This window comes from Bactrocera oleae, chromosome 2 (genome assembly GCF_042242935.1).
Source record: "Bactrocera oleae isolate idBacOlea1 chromosome 2, idBacOlea1, whole genome shotgun sequence".
NCBI classification, from domain to species: Eukaryota; Metazoa; Arthropoda; class Insecta; order Diptera; family Tephritidae; genus Bactrocera; species Bactrocera oleae.
Window position 1 is genome coordinate 11,978,546 of NC_091536.1, and position 17,562 is coordinate 11,996,107.

Here is a 17,562-nt window from a genome sequence, read left to right on the forward strand (position 1 = left end):
GTACTCCATTCACACTGCCTTTTGTTTTCTTGCTCACGCTACGGCTTTATTCCGCCGTCGAATATAAAATCTCTACGTAGAGTTGATTGGACACGGCTAGGTATGTTATTATAAAAAAATTTGTTTTATATTGTTTTTTTTTTTTGTATAAAGATACATATCGTAATTTGTATGTGTGCGTTGAACAAAAAATATATAAAACTCGTAAAGAACGTGTTTAAAGTATTTTGTAAATCTCGGCACAACTCAATGCAGCAACACGCAAATCGCACATAATCTCTGACATCTGTCAAGGTGACAAAACGTAAACATTGGTGGGGGAAAGCATGAAAGTTTTACACATGCATACTCATATATACATATATACAAACATACATACACGACAACATTAAGGAAATGAGGGATCGACTTGAGAAAATGCATATAAATCAGCGAAAAGCTATGCATGTCCTACTTAATCAGATACCGGATATTTGCACCGTTAGCAGTCGTTGCTGTTGCTTTGCTAGTTCCAATTTACGAGCATGGCACACAGTAATGTGAGGACAGACATTTTCATTTATTTATTAAGATGTGTGCTTAATGATAAGATAAGTTTTGCTTTAAGCTTGAAAGGGGTAAAATGCACTAGTTGGCAGATTTTAAATTTGTAAAAAAAAATAAAGAAGATATATACGAGAATTGTCTTTTATAATTCGGGATTGGAGAACAAAAACTTACTTTGAAACACTTACATTACATTCGACTGGTGCTTACACCTAAATCCACGATTCATCACCTGTCACGATTTCATAGACAATGTGTGGGATCCAACGTGAGTACATTTTTTTACAGTCAAATGTCTCTAATATCTACAGTTGTCTCTATCCTACGATAGGTCACATGACGACCTTGCAATATCAGTTTGCGTACAGCATAAACAAGTTTCCGGAACAACAACTGATTTTGGACGACCCTCACGAAATTCATCTTGGAGTGATCTACGACCTCCATTGAATTCACCATACCTTCGATAAACAATATTCCTTGCTGGAGCTTTATCGTCAAAAATTTAATTAAGTTCACCGATGTACTGTTGTTGAGTTAATCCCTCTCGAAAGTTATAAAAAATAATCGCGCGAAAATGTTTGCGAAATAATTCCATTTTTTGCCCCAAATGAATTTTTTAAGTTACTGTAAACAACACAAATAGCGCTCGTATGCCAAAACTTTCAGAGTATGTATATCATCTAAATTGTCAAACTTTAATCAATCCCGAAATGTTATATGCAACTTACGTACATGAAAAGGTTTTGTAATTTTGGACACATTGTTGGCCAGTATGCTACATTGAATGCTTCAATACCACCAATTATATAGTCAGTTCATATCCTGGCACACTTTCTAAGGTATTTTTGTTATTTAAAATTACATTTACACATTTAACAGCAGTTTAAAAAACTTATAAAATCTTTTAGCTGATATAACATTATATCAAAAGTTATTATGGATTGTCAAAGCTCTGCAATATTGAAAATTAGTGGTGCTCTCGACATCAGATTCATCCAATGGACACTTTAAATTCCTTTCGAGACCTACATAGCGATCAGAAAGAACTTTATCTGAGACTCAAGTATACAAGGTGCGTTCCAAAGTAGACAGGACTTTAAAAAAAAGACAGAACAAATGGTTTTATCGGCAAAATTAATTAATTTTATTCAAAATAGTCTCCTTCTGCTTTAATACAGCTTTTGGCACGGTCCAAAAGCATGTCGAACGAGTGTTTTAGCTCGTTGCCCGGTATGGCCGCCAGTATGCCGGTGCAAGCCTTTTGAATGGTCTCCACGTCTGCATAACGCTTTCCTTTCATCGGCAAATGCATTTTTCCGAAAAGGTAGAAGTCTCACGGTACCATATCAGGTGAATACGGGGAGTGGTCTTCGCGAAATTCGGACCGAACACATCGAATACGGCGCACCAAACACTTCGAAACTCCAAGGTAGAATACCGCATTAACGTTTTGGCCGGGTGGAACAAATTCTTTGTGGACAGTATCCTTGGAATCAAAAAAACAAATCAGCATTGTCTTCACTTATGACTTCTCCAGGCGCGATTTTTTGGGTTTCGGCTCATTTCTCATTTATGTCTTCACGACCACTTTGAAAACATTGAAGCCAATCGTTACGCTACGGGATAGGCAATCATCGCCATAAACTTGTTTCATCAATTGAAACGTTTCGGTAAAAGTTTTACTAATTGATGAAATGTTGCAGATATTAAGAGCTCAGTATCAGACCTTATAGCAAAAAGTTCTGCCCTCATTCCTAGAACGATACAGTCGACATCTCTGAAACCATTCCTAACAATCTACTTTTGTATATATATCGATAGATCGAGAATCTTTAAAACTGCTCTTCAGACTCAATCAAGCTACTTTGTTTATAAATATGCCTTGTCTCTGAACTACATAAATTCGAACAATAAACATCGAATTAAGTTAGCAAAGTCTGGTAGTTTTATCTCTGAAATTATCTGAGGCCTTAAATTCCAGTTGTTCTATATGAAAAGTAAAAACTGCATTGTTTCCGGCCGAGATTCGTGCAAAAATTATCCAACAACTTATAATGGGACTCATATTGTCTCAAATACTCAGATTTACATAATCATTTGATCTAGTAACAATTTAATCTTAGGCATCCTGCCTTAATAATATACAGTATGTCATACTGTATAAAGATAATGAATAATATAATATCAGCATCATGTGTTCTTTTAAAGACGCCAACGAGTTGCCGCTTATATATCCAACAGGATGCTGAATTACGTAAAACGAACGTAACAGCAATACAGAAACAACACAGGCAGACCAATATGGCAAGATAAAAGCCGATGTAAAAGATTTATAACACGCAATAACAAAGCTGCGAATTCATTCAAAGCTAAATGAAATAAAAATGACCTTTCTTTCTCTTTACTCCGTTTTGCATTATTGCTCTGTTTTCGCACGAGCCAAGGTAATCGACGTCAGAATACATGAAAAGGGATTTACTTTAATGATAAAAACAAAAAACAAAAGCATCAACTACAACAACAATGCAACATACAATATTGTTGGTTTAGCAAACGACAGTGATATCGTGTTCAGTTTTAATTAAGACACTTCAAACAAATATGAATCTGTACACGAAAGGCCATTGTAATGCGCACGAAGGTGGTTGTGAAAAATATGCATGAAAGAAAGGGCATCTTATATATAAATATATATTTCTTTTTATGTTGGAGTTAAAGTATTATATGAAAATACTTTTCTAATGAAATTAAGCAACTGAGAAATATAGCCTTTTTTATACTCTTGCAACATGTTGTTACGCAGTATAATAGTTTTGTTCACCTAATGGTTATTTGTATCACCGCAAACTAATCGAGATAGATATGGAACTAAATATATATAAATGATCAGGGTGACGAGACGAGTTGAATTCCGAGTGACAATCTGTCCGTCCGTCTGACTGTCCGTCTGTCTGTGCAGGCGATAACTTGAGTAAAAATTGAGATCTTGTGATGAAACTTGGTACACATATTGCCATTAAATGAAAACATATAAAGTGCCATAATTAAGCACTAAATTAAGATATTAAGATGGAGTGAACATTTTTTAAAAGTGGGCATGGCCCTGCCCACTTAATGATTTATTATTTTCAAGTATATCTTCTCAAGCTATATCAACCAAACTTGGCGAAAAGAGGCATTTTAGCACCTCTTCAAACTCTAGAACATCTAGAAATCTTCTTCTCATATAGCAAACTTTTAAATTCCATCTGATTCTTTCACTTTCCACCATGCAAATCAAACATCAATAATGTTATCAGTATAGAACTTTGTGCAAATAGCAATTTACTTCAGCTTATGTCCAAAAATTCTCAAAATCGAACTATCTGAAGTGTTGTAGAATCTGATAGTTGTCGGAATCACAATTGAAACCGATAAAAAAAATGTAGTAAATGTCATGAATTCAGATATTGTTGGTTTGATGTACATGTTTGATACAGAACTTGTATCGGCTTTTGGTGTCACGGAAACCAATTTTATCAATTTTGTTATAAGAACTCCGGGCCCCCGGGTCACTTCATATCACATCTATCGGTCAATATATAAGAAATCTTAATGAAATTCAGAAAGAATCTCTTTCTAATAACAGTATATCCGCTTGCCTAAAATGGATATTTTCCCTAGTTTACTACAAAGTTTCGCCAACACCTCAAGTTGTGTTCCAGGCTTTGATCCTAGCAAGTTGTGAGAGTATAAAATGTTCGGTTATACCCGAATTCACCCCTACTTTACTTGTTGATTATGTTTTCAAATACTTTTATGAGGTTTCCTTGGACTTGTTCCAGTACAATATCAGATATATGTATTCGAAATAAACTTTCTTAAAATAAATGTTTAAACGTATTTAAATTTTCAAAATTGTATACTAAGTATATCTTATTTGCACATTTAAAGGTTTCAAAACTATATTTAGGCATTATACCCTTAACAGGGTATATTAAGTTTGCAACGAAGTTTGTAAACCGCAGAAGGTAGCGTCGGCCCTCTAAAAAAAATACATATAACTAAACAATCGAAATTACGTCTTTGTATAATAATATTTTTTATTTGACAAAATATATTCTGAGGTTCGACATAGATTATTTTCCAAGGCAACGCTACAATCTCCGAACTTATTGTTCAGATCGGACCACTATACCATACAAACTGACCGATCAAAATCAAGATGAAGATCTTTTTCTTCCTTTTTTTCTGCTGTAAGAAATGTAGGGTATTATAGCTTCGGTGTTGCCAAAGTTAACTTTTTTTCTTGTATTTTTTTTCTATTTCCAATCTGATTAAGAAGAATAATACTTTTTTTATTTTAAATAAGATTTGGAATAAGTATGAATACTAATAGTGTTTTTTTATATGTTTTTTTTATTTATATTATTTATAATGAAAATCAGTTGGCAGCTCCATACATTTGTTTTTTCGTTATAATAAGTATTCTGATACTCAGAAGTTTCTAATTAAAATACATGTGGCAACCTCTACTAATTTTTATTAGTTTTTTGATATTTAGGTGTGCATGGTTATTATATTTAAGCTCATCAATTGCATAATTATGCAAAACTGCTGACTTAGCTAGACAGCGATAGACTCTGTATTACCGACGACAAAAAGTTTCAGCATACTTTCGTCGTCATGGCTAACCTTCCATACATAGATTCATGAGCCATTACATGCCACCAACTTTCCGACACATTGGCTTTGCAAATACTTCTACTTTGTCATTCTTTTAATGTAATTTTCCGCACATAATCATTTCCTGCGATTATGGCACGTATTTGCAGTGTTTTGCTCGTTTTTTCAACATAGTTTGCTTAGTAAATATGTACTCACCACTTTACGCTCTAACGTACAACGGAAAAGAGTGTTAAGCGAAAACGACATAAAAGTTTATCTTTGCGTCATTCAATGTAATGATGTGCAAAAAATCTTACAGTATTCTCAACATTGTCAAATGTGCTTTTGTACGCCATTTTCCAAAAACGCACATTTAAAGCCAAAAGGTTCAAATCTCCATCAATTGTCCACTTACCGCTGGCCACTGCGTATGAGCAATATTCTTTTTCAATGCAATGCACTTTATTACAGCAGCAGAAGAAAATTGAGTAGCACTGGTATAAATAACACCAAGTTCATCTGCATTCTCCCATCTTTCTTTTCTATGCAATATTCAAGTATTTTGGAAATTGGAAATTGCTTTCTTAAAGTATGTGGCGTGTTCATTCGCATTTATTCAAAGCAAAAGCTGAATATTTCACATTTTTTCCATTATTATGCTATTTTTTATTACCGTAAAGCAGATGCTATTCACACACGTTTGCTGAATCACTTTATTCTATAAGTTTAAAAAAAAGCATAATATTTTTACCGTTATTTAATTTTATTTAAAGTAAAGAAATACATATTCATTTACTACTAATGTACAATAGAATGGCCGCCAAGCAAGAAAGATATTTTTTTATTACTTCGACAGCTTTCTGCAATTTAGAAAGTCATATATATTGAAATTTAAGTCCGACTCCGTTTACAATGAGCCTTATTATAAGCCCGTGGAATTTAAGATATACTTAATAATAAGAATTTTGGTATACTTTGCGCGTTTATTGAAAAACTAGCAATATTTTCTTTCATTACATGAATTTCATTGAATAAATATAATATTTACACACGTTCACAAAATTTATTTTTTATTTCAAAAATTTGCTTTTCTATCTTGTCTAGAATACGGTAGAAAATTTATTTTTAAAAATTCGAAGTCGTTTTAACGATACAGCAGATGAAGGAACTGTGCAAAACAATTCTAAGCGGACTTGCAACTTTATACGCGTTTTTCTCAAAACAGTGTTTTTCAAACTTTCCTCCATCGTATCTCAAAAACGGTTTTCGGAAAGAATGACTTGAAATTTGTAGGGTACACTCAGGAATTGTAGGGCCACTCTGAAATGAACTATTATCAAGTAAAATTTCCCGAAATTTGGATTTTTTATAATAAACAAAGCAAAAAATTGCAAAGAATTGCAAAAAAAATGCAAATTTCGTAATATCTACAAGAAGTTCAATTTTGGTATATTTATTTGATAATACTTCATTCCATGCATTTAGGCTTACAGATTAAAATGCTTTAAATTGTTTTTTTTTTTCGGATAAGCCAATCAGCCGGAAACGTGGAAGAAATGCGAGCCCATTTTTTTGAGGCGGGGGTGTTCAGAACACTGTAACTCATGTTCTACACAATATTTTTAGCTTAAAATTTAGTCCAAAAAAAACTGGCCGCCACATGGGATGACCCCTTTAAGCAATTTGTTGCACACTACTGGCATTTAACTGCAAGCTTATCTCAGTGATATCTATCTTACTGAAGAACGTACGTACGCTTCGCTTTTGTTTAATTTTAACACTTATACAGTGCCTTGCTTTAGTGAATTGTACCTTTTACAAACCTATTTTCTCTTAGCTAATAGAATACTCATACAACATCGCTATGTATTGGTTTGTTCTAATATGTACCATACGTAATGAGCCTGCAAGTTCCCAGTGTGATGGACGATTTTAATTACTTCTCTAGGACTTTCACGGAATTCACTTTCAAGAGTAGTGCTTTCAAGTTTAATTTCTAAAAACTAATCATAAATTGCGTATTTTAATTGTTGAATCGGCAAACCGAATCACATAAAAGAGTCGGCTAGAAGTAGCTTAATAATAAAGTTTAAAAAAAGAAAGAAATATGGTTATAAATTTGCCAGTGAACGAATTTTTTTTTTTATTCCTAATACTTAATTTATTCAAAAACTCTCTCACAAACAGTGGTAGCTCAAATTTTTTTTATGAATATAGCACATGTGACTACAACGAGAAACTTTATAATCTATAATCCATTTTTCCAAAAATATTTTTCAACCGTGGGATTGTATTAACATCCCCATTTCATCACACATAAATATGTACATTTTTAAAGTTCACTTAAAACTTATCTAAAATAAATTACAGTGTATCAAACGTTGTATCAAGTCTTAGAAATGCCACAAGACCCTTTTAGTTTTAATTTTTTTTACATTTTATGTATGTATCTATATCGCTCCCTCGTTGCTGGTCAAGATATCTCTGGTGGATAATCCAAGCAACCCTACCAAATCTTATTTGTTTCGCATTAATTTTATATTTCTTCACTTGTTTTTTGTTTATTTTTGGTTACTACAATGCCAAGATGCAGCTGTCAGCAATTTAAGCATTTCTTTAGCTGCATTACCGCAGCGTTGCAGCAGAGCGCAAATGTGTCGTTAGCTTCATGACTCCTTCTGAGTAATATGAATGTATGTATATGTGTGTACGTATATACAAATTTCACTTGTTACGACCTAGCATTTATATAATATTTGCCCCATATTGCAAGTGGCTGACAGTGCAACATTTGAAAGAAGCAGGCAATCAACGAAGCGAGCTTAGCAGCAGAGATGGACCGCTTCCGTTGAGAATATATTCACCCTCAATGTGTGCAGTAAAAAAACGTTACAGAACGAAATCATTTGTTAGATAAGAGTATATTCGAAATGCGACATTAGCATTCCCTCCTTTCAGTGCAAGGAAAACTAAACATTTTCAACTTCTACGACTTCGACTTCTACCTTCTATTCGGAGAAATATCAGCATTAGTTAAAAGTTAAATAAAAAATATATACAAAAAATTAGAAATATACTTATATGTCTGTCCCGAGCAAAAATGGTATGATTATACTAAAAATGTTTGCTGTGAAGACTTTCAAAATTGTTGAAAACTAACTAATGTTAGAGCACTAACAAATGCATCCTTTTTGAGTATTTTATGGTATGTACAAGGATATATACATACATATCTACAAGTATGGAATTGTATAGCATGTTAGCTCAGGCAGACTTCATTGTTTAATAAAAAGGTCAGACAAAACGTTTCGACTAGACGAAAGGCAAACAGCGACACGGTTCAACCTAGTTTCCGACTTTAATAATTGTACGAGTATAATGCCGATTTAACGTACTTACAAACATACATATGTATATATACAAATGCAAATATTTTGTATATATGTACATCCCAAAATTAAAAACTTACAAAATAATGACTGGCATAAATCAAATAAAGCCCACTTAAGGCGTTCCTGTATTAAATTTAATTGGATAACTTATTATTAGCTGTCTTCATCTTGCCAAGCGCTGGAGAATAACCAATCGAACAAACTATATCAGATGTTCAAACAAACAGGTGATGCAACTCTGCACAACATATCCTCTGACACATGCGCAATTGTGCTACCATTCTTTCTAGGCTGAGAAATTTTTTTTCGTTGTCAAAAAACGTTTGGTAACCTCTGTTTTGTATTCTGTAAACTATTATAATTGATTTCTAGTATTTAATCAATCTAGTCAAAATCAAAGAATAAAAAGAAACTTGTATTTTCATTTATTAGTTGAAACATTCACAATAGAGACGTAGTCTAATGGTGCTAAATCAAAACTTCTCGTAAGAACTCGGTTGTTGCACGTGCTGATGTTGGAACCTGATCTTGTCAAGATCAACTTCTTCTAATTGCGGCCATAAAAATTTGATTATCATCGATCTATATCGCTCTCCATTGACAGCAACGGCGTCACCAGCTCTATTTCAAAGGAGGATTGGACCGATGATTCTACCAGACCAAAAACCACATCAAATTATTATCCATGAATAATTTGTGGATTTTCTTCGCACCAGAACCCTGTTTATTTACCGCACCACTCACCAGAACCATAACCAGAACGATTATTTTGATAATACAAGGGCGTTCCAAAGTAAACAGTAAAAAAGTAACAAAGTAAACTCTAGTGGCGCCATCTATATGTCGACTAGTGCGTTAGAATCTAGTATCCTTTATCGACTTTCAGTAAAAATTTCATGACATTTCATTTATTGGAAGTGAAGTTATTGCGTTTTAAGTGTCAGTATGTTTTTGTCATCGGTGCGAAAATGAGCTTCGAACAAAGAGCCAACATTAAATTTTGTTTTAAAATTGGTAAAACTTTTACCGAAACGTTTCAATTGATGAAACAAGTTTATGGCGATGAAACGTTGGTTTCAACGTTTTCAAAGTGGTCGTGAAGATATAAATAAGAAATGAGCCGAAACCCAAAAAATCGCGCCTGGAGAAGTCAAAAGTGAAGACAATGCTGATTTGTTTTTATGATTCCAAGGGTATTGTCCACAAAGAATTTGTTCCACCCGGCCAAAACGTTAATGCGGTATTCTACCTTGGAGTTTCGAAGTGTTTGGTGCGCCGTATTCGACGTGTTCGGCCCGAATATCGCGAAGATTGAAGTTGGCGTTTGTTGCACGATAATGCGCCGTCTCATCGATCGACGCTTGTGGCCGATTATTTGACCAAAAATCACATTTTAACAATCAACCACTCCCCGTATTCACCTGATATGGCACCGAGCGACTTCTACCTTTTCGGAAAAATGCATTTGCCGATGAAAGGAAAGCGTTATGCAGACGTGGAGGCCATTCAAAAGGCTTGCACCGGCATACTGGCGGCCATACCGGGCAACGAGCTAAAACACTCGTTCGACATGCTTTTGGACCGTGCAAAAAGCTGTATTAAAGCAGAAGGAGACTATTTTGAATAAAATTAATTAATTTTGCCGATAAAACCATTTGTTCTGTCTTTTTTTTAAGTCCTGTTTACTTTGGAATGCACCTTGTAAAATTGAATAAAGGCGAAAATCAAAACTCAGAGGGTGTCTGCAAAAAAAAAGAAACACTTGGTAAATAACGGACACCCTAATATACATGTACATATATGTGAAAAAGAAATTTGCAATAAATTTTACTTCGTTTATCCACTTTTTTGCCACAACTTTTTTGAACTTTCATCGTTGTAAATTTCGCAAATAAACTTTATCAACGCTGCGCCGTTTTATGACCAATTTGCAGTCATTTCAAGTTTTAAGTAACATGTGTCCAATGTATGCACGACTAATTACGTGCTTATAATCCGCATATGGCAACACATTTATGGCTTAATACATTTTACAATTGTTCGATCAGCCATTATATTCGTAGACATACTACATACATACGAATACATATGCACACATTAACATTTTAATGCCATGTTCGGCGCAATATTGGATGCGTTAATTATGAAGTGAAGTGTATTGAAGCGAATTGAACCACACAATTTAATGAAAGTTGCCGTTGCCAACGCCTGTCTATCGCTTACGCCCCCGTAATTAGGCTAACCATATGCAATACACCTGTCCACGCGCTACCCATACACAACATATGCATGTATGTATGTGTCCATGAAAGAGGTCAAAATCAATGTTGATTGCAATAAACGTCGTATGAAGGTCATTTTGAGGCGTAATTTGCTGATGAATTCATGCGAACACCCATCTCATGTGGCAACATTAATCAAACCGCAAGTGCGCAGTTGCCAATGCTGCTTTAATGATATCATTGTTTATTTTGGCTGGGGCGTATAAGCAACGCGGTTTTGGATAATGAATAATGTGATGCGCAAATTTTACAGTTTTAATAGAAAAAATTCAAATTCTTCGAGGACATGGCGTATGAGTAACCTGTTTTACTAGTTTTTTAAGCAAACATAAAACACGGGCTAATAAGCTTTTTAAACATATTTATATTTACAATGTGAAGCATATAAACAAGTTCAAAGTTAATGAGTGGTATATTTTTACACTTTTAAACAAAAATAATGTTTATGTGTGCATTTTATACATTAAAATACAATTTCATGTGTTCAACAGGGCGTATGATTAACATATCAAAAGTACATAATTTTTTATACACTGAAGGGGGTATATTAAGTTTGACACGAAGTTTGTAACACCCAAAAGGAAGCGTCGGCGACTCTATCAAGTATGTATATACATAAATGATCAGTATGATGAGCTGAGTTGATTTAGCCATGTCTGTCTGTTTGTCTATATATACGCGAAATTAGGCACCTGTTCTTTCCTCACTAAGAAGCTGTTCATTTGTCGCAACGGCAGATATCGGACCACTATAACATATAGCTGCCATACAAATTGAACGATCGGAATCAAGTTCTTGTAAGAAACCTTTGTATCTGTGAAGGGTATTATAGCTTCGATGCAACCGCAATTAACATTTTTTCTTGTATTTTTTATTGTAAATTTGAAAATGTTTCTTTCATATTAATTTAGAGAAATTTTGTCTAATGTAAATATAAAAAAAAAAAAATTGTTTTTGTGGTTGCCACCTAGTTATGATTTAACATTTGATGGACAATATAAAGAAATAAGAGTTAAAAACTTGCAATAATTTCTATTTACAAAAGTTTATGTACATGCTTTCCAAAAGTTTTGAGGTTAAGCATATAGTGGAGTGATGTTACCACTTTTTCTCAATGAAAATACAATCAATCAAATTATAAAAAAAAGCAAATTTTGGAATTCTCAGAAACGGACATAATTTTTATAAAGTTTTTTTTTGTGAACAATATGTGAAAAAATATTATTACAATATACATAAAAAGAAATTCTTTAAAATATTTTTCTTGTCTTCTGATAATACTATACCATATGCATATCTGTTAAACCAAAAAATTTTATGAATAACAAAGAGATTTACCGCATTCATAAACCCTGGCAATCTCTTACTTATCATTACTCCAATGCTGGGTATACGTGTATTATAATCGTTATAACTTAAGTATTACATTGTTTCATATTAATTATAGTATAAATAATATTAATTATAACTTTTACGAAACAATGCAATTAAAAATTTAACTAACTCTCTCTATCTCTTTCTTTCCCTCTCCCCCACAGTGGTTGGTTGGGAAGTGCCAAAGGCTGGTTAGGCAGTGCCAGCGCTTCAATTCCATCAATGCCGGCAATGCCTACCATGTCTATGCCATCAATGCCAGCCATGCCGTCGATGCCCTCCATTCCGGGGCTGCGCAAAGGTGGCGCCGAAGCTGGTGAGGGTGTCGCCGCAGATGGCGCTGTCGCCGAAAGCGGAGATCCCACAGGTGCCGTGAGTGGTGAAGATGATGACAAATCGAGGTACATTAGGTATGGGCCAAGCAGCTAATGACGGGACAATGCTATTTTATGAGTTACAGCAGGGATAAATAAGAACGTTATATTTAAAACCAAAACAAAACAAAATACTTTTTTCAACGTATAAAGAGAAAAATCTTAAATTCATATTTTTAATGCAAAAGTTTACACACTACACACAAATAAGTGTGTTCATTTTGTATTATATTTATGAAGTGAAGCAAAAAATTACGAATTTTTATCAAGTTTTCTAGTTTAATTGAATTTAGTTTAGTTTCAATAATTATTACAAAGTTTTGACAAAGCAATTTTTCAATAGTTTATTGCAAATCGTTTGGAAAGTAATTCATTTTACATTTCGTTCAATTATGTTGACTAAAAATCACCTTTGTTCAGTTCGTTGCTGTGCAGTTGAATTGATTAAATGCAGCCTTTAAAGCACAACTAACTAACAAGTTGAAAACTATATTATTCTATTAACAGTAATATTAACTAATACCGTTATGAATTTCTTATACTCACTTATACTCGTATATATTGGCCAAAATTCTACACACACACACACACATACATACCATAAATATCTAATATGCGTTATAGTTTTGCTTTAATTTTGCTGAAATTAAATTTTTTTTTTTTTTTGTTGGTTGTTTTCTTCGATATTCACACACTTACAGACATTCGTTTTTGCTACTTTTCTAAATTTTAGTCACAAGTTAAACTATTTGTAATTTATACATAGGGTGGTGCTAATGCAAGTTTGTAACAATGACAAGCCATTTAAGCCAAACAAATCTGAAAACTGTAATATTCCACAAAATGAAACAACGGGTTATTAAAAAAATATTTTTTGCTGAAAGAGACGACGCGATGAGTTGAAATCCGAGTGACTGTCTTTTCGTCCGTCTGTCCATGCAAGCGACAACTTGAGTAAAAATTGGGTATAGTTAGAACACGTATCCCTTGGCACTCAAGGGGGGTTGGTATTGAAGATAGGCGTAATCGGACCACTGCGACGTTCACAAAATGCCATTTAACAAAAACCTATAAAGTGTCAATAACCTCAAGTTATTTAATCTTACACCCAAAAATGGTCGAAATCGAACTATAAATTTTCAACGACACCGATACCAATTACCAGTCTGTGATTTCTAGATTGATATTCGGGGAGAATATTTTTGTGATAACAGCATGCCTTTGGGGCATGGGGTAAAATCGAGTCAATACTTCCCTTAGCCCCCAAATACCTATTATAAATATTTTTGAACTTTCATCTTAAACCGCTTCTATCGGTCAATATGTAAGAAATCTTAATTAAACTCCGAAATAATCTGTTTCTAAAATCAGTGTATCTTCTTACCTGTGATTGTAAATAATGAATGCAATACTTCCTACTTTTAATTAAAATATATACGAAAATCCTGTATATCAAATATAGTATAAAATGTTCGGTTACACCCGAACCTAGAACTTCCTTACTTGTTAAAATAAGTTTTCTGTTGCTTAAAAATTATAATGGAAAAAATATTATTTATTTTAAAATAATATGAAAAAATGTGTAATATTTTATTTTTTCCAATTAACTTGTATTTGTATCACCCTCTATGCAAACATATAGCCTAGCTTACCATAATAACCACAATTGTATAAGTTTTTTGACTGATTTTCTACATATGACTTTCAAAGTTTCAAAACTATTTCGATCACTCTTTTTACTCTTACTTATATATTTACTACTCACTACTCTATTTCTTTGTATATTCTCTCTTTGCTAACTCACGTAAAACTTTAAAATTTCAATTTCCTTCTTAGCTTAAATTGTACTTTTGCTACATATATGAAATATTAACTACTGATTTATAATTCAGGTTTTTATTTTCATTCAAAATATATTTGGAAATTTTTGTCCTTTCATCTTAAGTTTTGAGCACGATGTTGGAGATTTTTGCGGGTAAAACTTTTTTTTATTCGGCATGCGGAGCTAAATTTTATATATATATATATATTATATTTTTTTTATATATTTTTATATTTCCTCATTTGGAATTTGTCGCTGTCAAAAAACTGTTTTATAAAATAATAAAACCAAAAATTTAATTTACCATATTTTCTAAATAAAATATATATATATATTGTTAACGATTGTAGACTATGCTGAACTAATTAATTATTTAGCTGTAAAATGTAATATTTTTTCATCAGAGGACAAAAGTTTCCATAGCCTACATCATTCTCATATCTGTACTAATGCATTAAAACTCACTTAATTCATCACCTTGCACCTAAATATTAACCAATAAGCATTTATTTCATTGCAATTTTTTAAATTTTAATTTTTTGGCCAGTTTCAATAAATATGTTCACCATTATGTCAACAGTTTCGTTATATCCAATATAAGTTATTTATTCTTATACTCCCAAACGTAACCGAAAAGCAGCTACATACATAAAAAATACTCGTAATCGTAATCGTATTTAAACCGCTCAACTCGCAAGTAAACCGTTTGTAGTGAGACCATGCAGCGCAACCATAAAATATCAGATACCATCATTATTGTGCGGCCCATCAAAAAACACGAACCAAAGCGGATATGCTAACAAAACATAAAGCAAAACAGAAAGAAAATAGTAAAAGCTCGTAAAATACCATTTTTTTAGAGAAATGACATAAAATTACAAGAAAATGTGACAAAATTAGTATTCATATTCGTACATAGAAAATTTCAAAGCAAGCAAAAATATTCGTTATTCTTATCATTATGTCTTTTTGTTGTCTAGTGAAAAACGTAGTGAAAATTAGTGCAATTTCTTGTGCTCATGAATTTTAAGTGTTTTCTAAACTACTGACGTCTTTTTGTTCTTTTCATTTTTCTTTATCTTACTTTCTTTACACCTAATATTTCCTTTTTATACAATTTCATATATTTCGCTCTTGATTTTCTCGATTTTTTTTTGCGCTTCAATATGTGCTTGTTTAATATTCTATTTTAAAATCTTACATTTTCTTTCTGTTATTTTTTTACTTCTTTCATTTTTCAAATCAAAGTTTTTATTCAGTTCAAGTTTCTTTACTGTTTTTCGTGTGTTCTATAATCGCATAATTGGGAACAGTCGTATGTTTTGAATGCGACCAATTGCAGCAACCAATCAGACAAGTTCTTTGTGCTTTATTCATAATTCTATATTTTTTCCCTCATTTACGTTTATTGAACTATTTCTGTATTTATCATACGTTTTCATCTTGTTTCATCTTACTTACATCGTCTCTCAGGCAATCAGCGCTCGCTCGTCTCATGCTGTAATACATTATTAGTAGTGTAGAACTTCAATTTAATTATCACAGCAAGTTTTGTAATTCATCGAACATTTTGCATCTGCTGCGTGCTCATCTAAGCTCAAAATATTTATAATTTTTTCTACTAAATATTATAAAATATATACATTTTTATTGCAAACATTTTTAAATCTTATTAAATATTTCCAAAAGATTGTATTGTATATGATTCGAGTAATGTAGTTTTGAAATAATCAAATAACTTTTTGTTTTGCTATAATTTAATATGATATTGAGAATTGTACCATACATACACATTCCCTTGAAAAATAATTTAAATTATGTTCAGATATTCATTAACATTTTAAAAAATATATAATAATCTGTTACAGACTTGTAAATATATATGTATGTATGCATATTTTTCTATCAATTTTAAAACCGCTTTTATCTAGACCAACTTTTATTTCCTTTTTATAGCCATTTTAATGCGTCCCTAAACTTTTAAATTAAAATTCCGCGTAAAGTTTTTGGTTATACTTCCAAAAACTCATTCAATTTGACAACATCAGATTTATCTAGACAATACCTTGAAGTCTCCAAATGAAATAACTATGTACAATGCAATTAATATTCCGAAAAATGTTCTACTACAATTTAAAAAGCAATATTCCCTATGGAAAAAATTCGCAAGAACTTTTAGATTATCTAATAAAAAATCTCTCTCAGTGACGAACAATAAAATTCTTTGTATATATAAAATTGTATGTCCAAGAACACCAAAGTTACGTAGTTCGTTGAGTTTAAGGGGTAAATGTACCTAAGCTTCTTTAGATCATATCAAAGTACTTCCAATTCATATCAATGTCTCATTTTGCTAAAAACAGTGCCTTGCCTCATCGTACAGGCCAAGATCACTCAGAAAATGTATATATGTATACCCAACTAACCCAAGCTTCTGCAATATTATATAAAGGGTGTTGTTTTTTAAGACATATGATTTTCAAGAAGCATTTAATGTTATGGCCAAGAATTTAGCTTTATTATAAAGATAAGGGTTTGCTTTTATGTTTAAAAAATTATTTCGGGCAAGTGACCGTCCCGGCTAGCTCGAATAAATTCCAGTCGAGAGGCACAATTTTCGACCACTTTTTGCAGCAATTGGACCTGTATCTCCCAAGGCGTCAATCGTCTTGGGCTTATCTGCGTAGACAAATGATTTCACATAAGCTCAGAAAAGATATTCCAGTGCTGTTAAATCACACGATCTTGGAGGCCACGTCACAGGCACACGAAGCGAGATAAAGCACTCACCAAAAGTTACCTTCAATAAATTGATTGTTTCGTTGCCACAAAGTTTGTAACACCCATAAGGAAATGTCAACGACTATATATATATCCTTTCCTTCTAAAGAAGCCGCTCATTTGTCGGAGCCGCCGATATCGGATCATATAGCTGCCATATAAACTGAACGATTTGAATCAAGTGCTTGCACGGACAACTTTTTCTTTTGACGAGATATCTTGACGAAATTTGACATGGGTTATTTTCTAAGACAACGCAAGTGCAGTCTCCGAAGTAATTAATCAGATCGAGTAACTATAGCATATTGCTGCCATACAAACTGACCGATCAAAATCAAGTT

The 17,562-nt window shown here is 32.7% G+C and overlaps 1 protein-coding gene across 15 annotated transcripts in view; it reads left to right on the forward strand.

Moving 5' to 3' along the window:
- The window catches only part of Sap47 (Synapse-associated protein 47kD), a 68,714-nt gene that overhangs the window by 35,882 nt on the left and 15,270 nt on the right, over window positions 1-17,562 (forward strand). For 12 of the 15 annotated variants that reach the window (XR_011396256.1, XM_070109163.1, XM_070109182.1 and 9 more), the window contains one exon: window positions 12,409-12,654. Coding sequence is in view for 14 of the 15 variants with exons in the window: in XM_070109163.1 (XP_069965264.1) it covers window positions 12,409-12,654 (246 nt within the window). In the remaining variant the exon portion in view is untranslated. The remainder of the gene's footprint in view (window positions 1-12,408; window positions 12,655-17,562) is intronic. The other 3 variants (XM_070109161.1, XM_070109165.1, XM_070109175.1) reach the window with 1 other exon arrangement.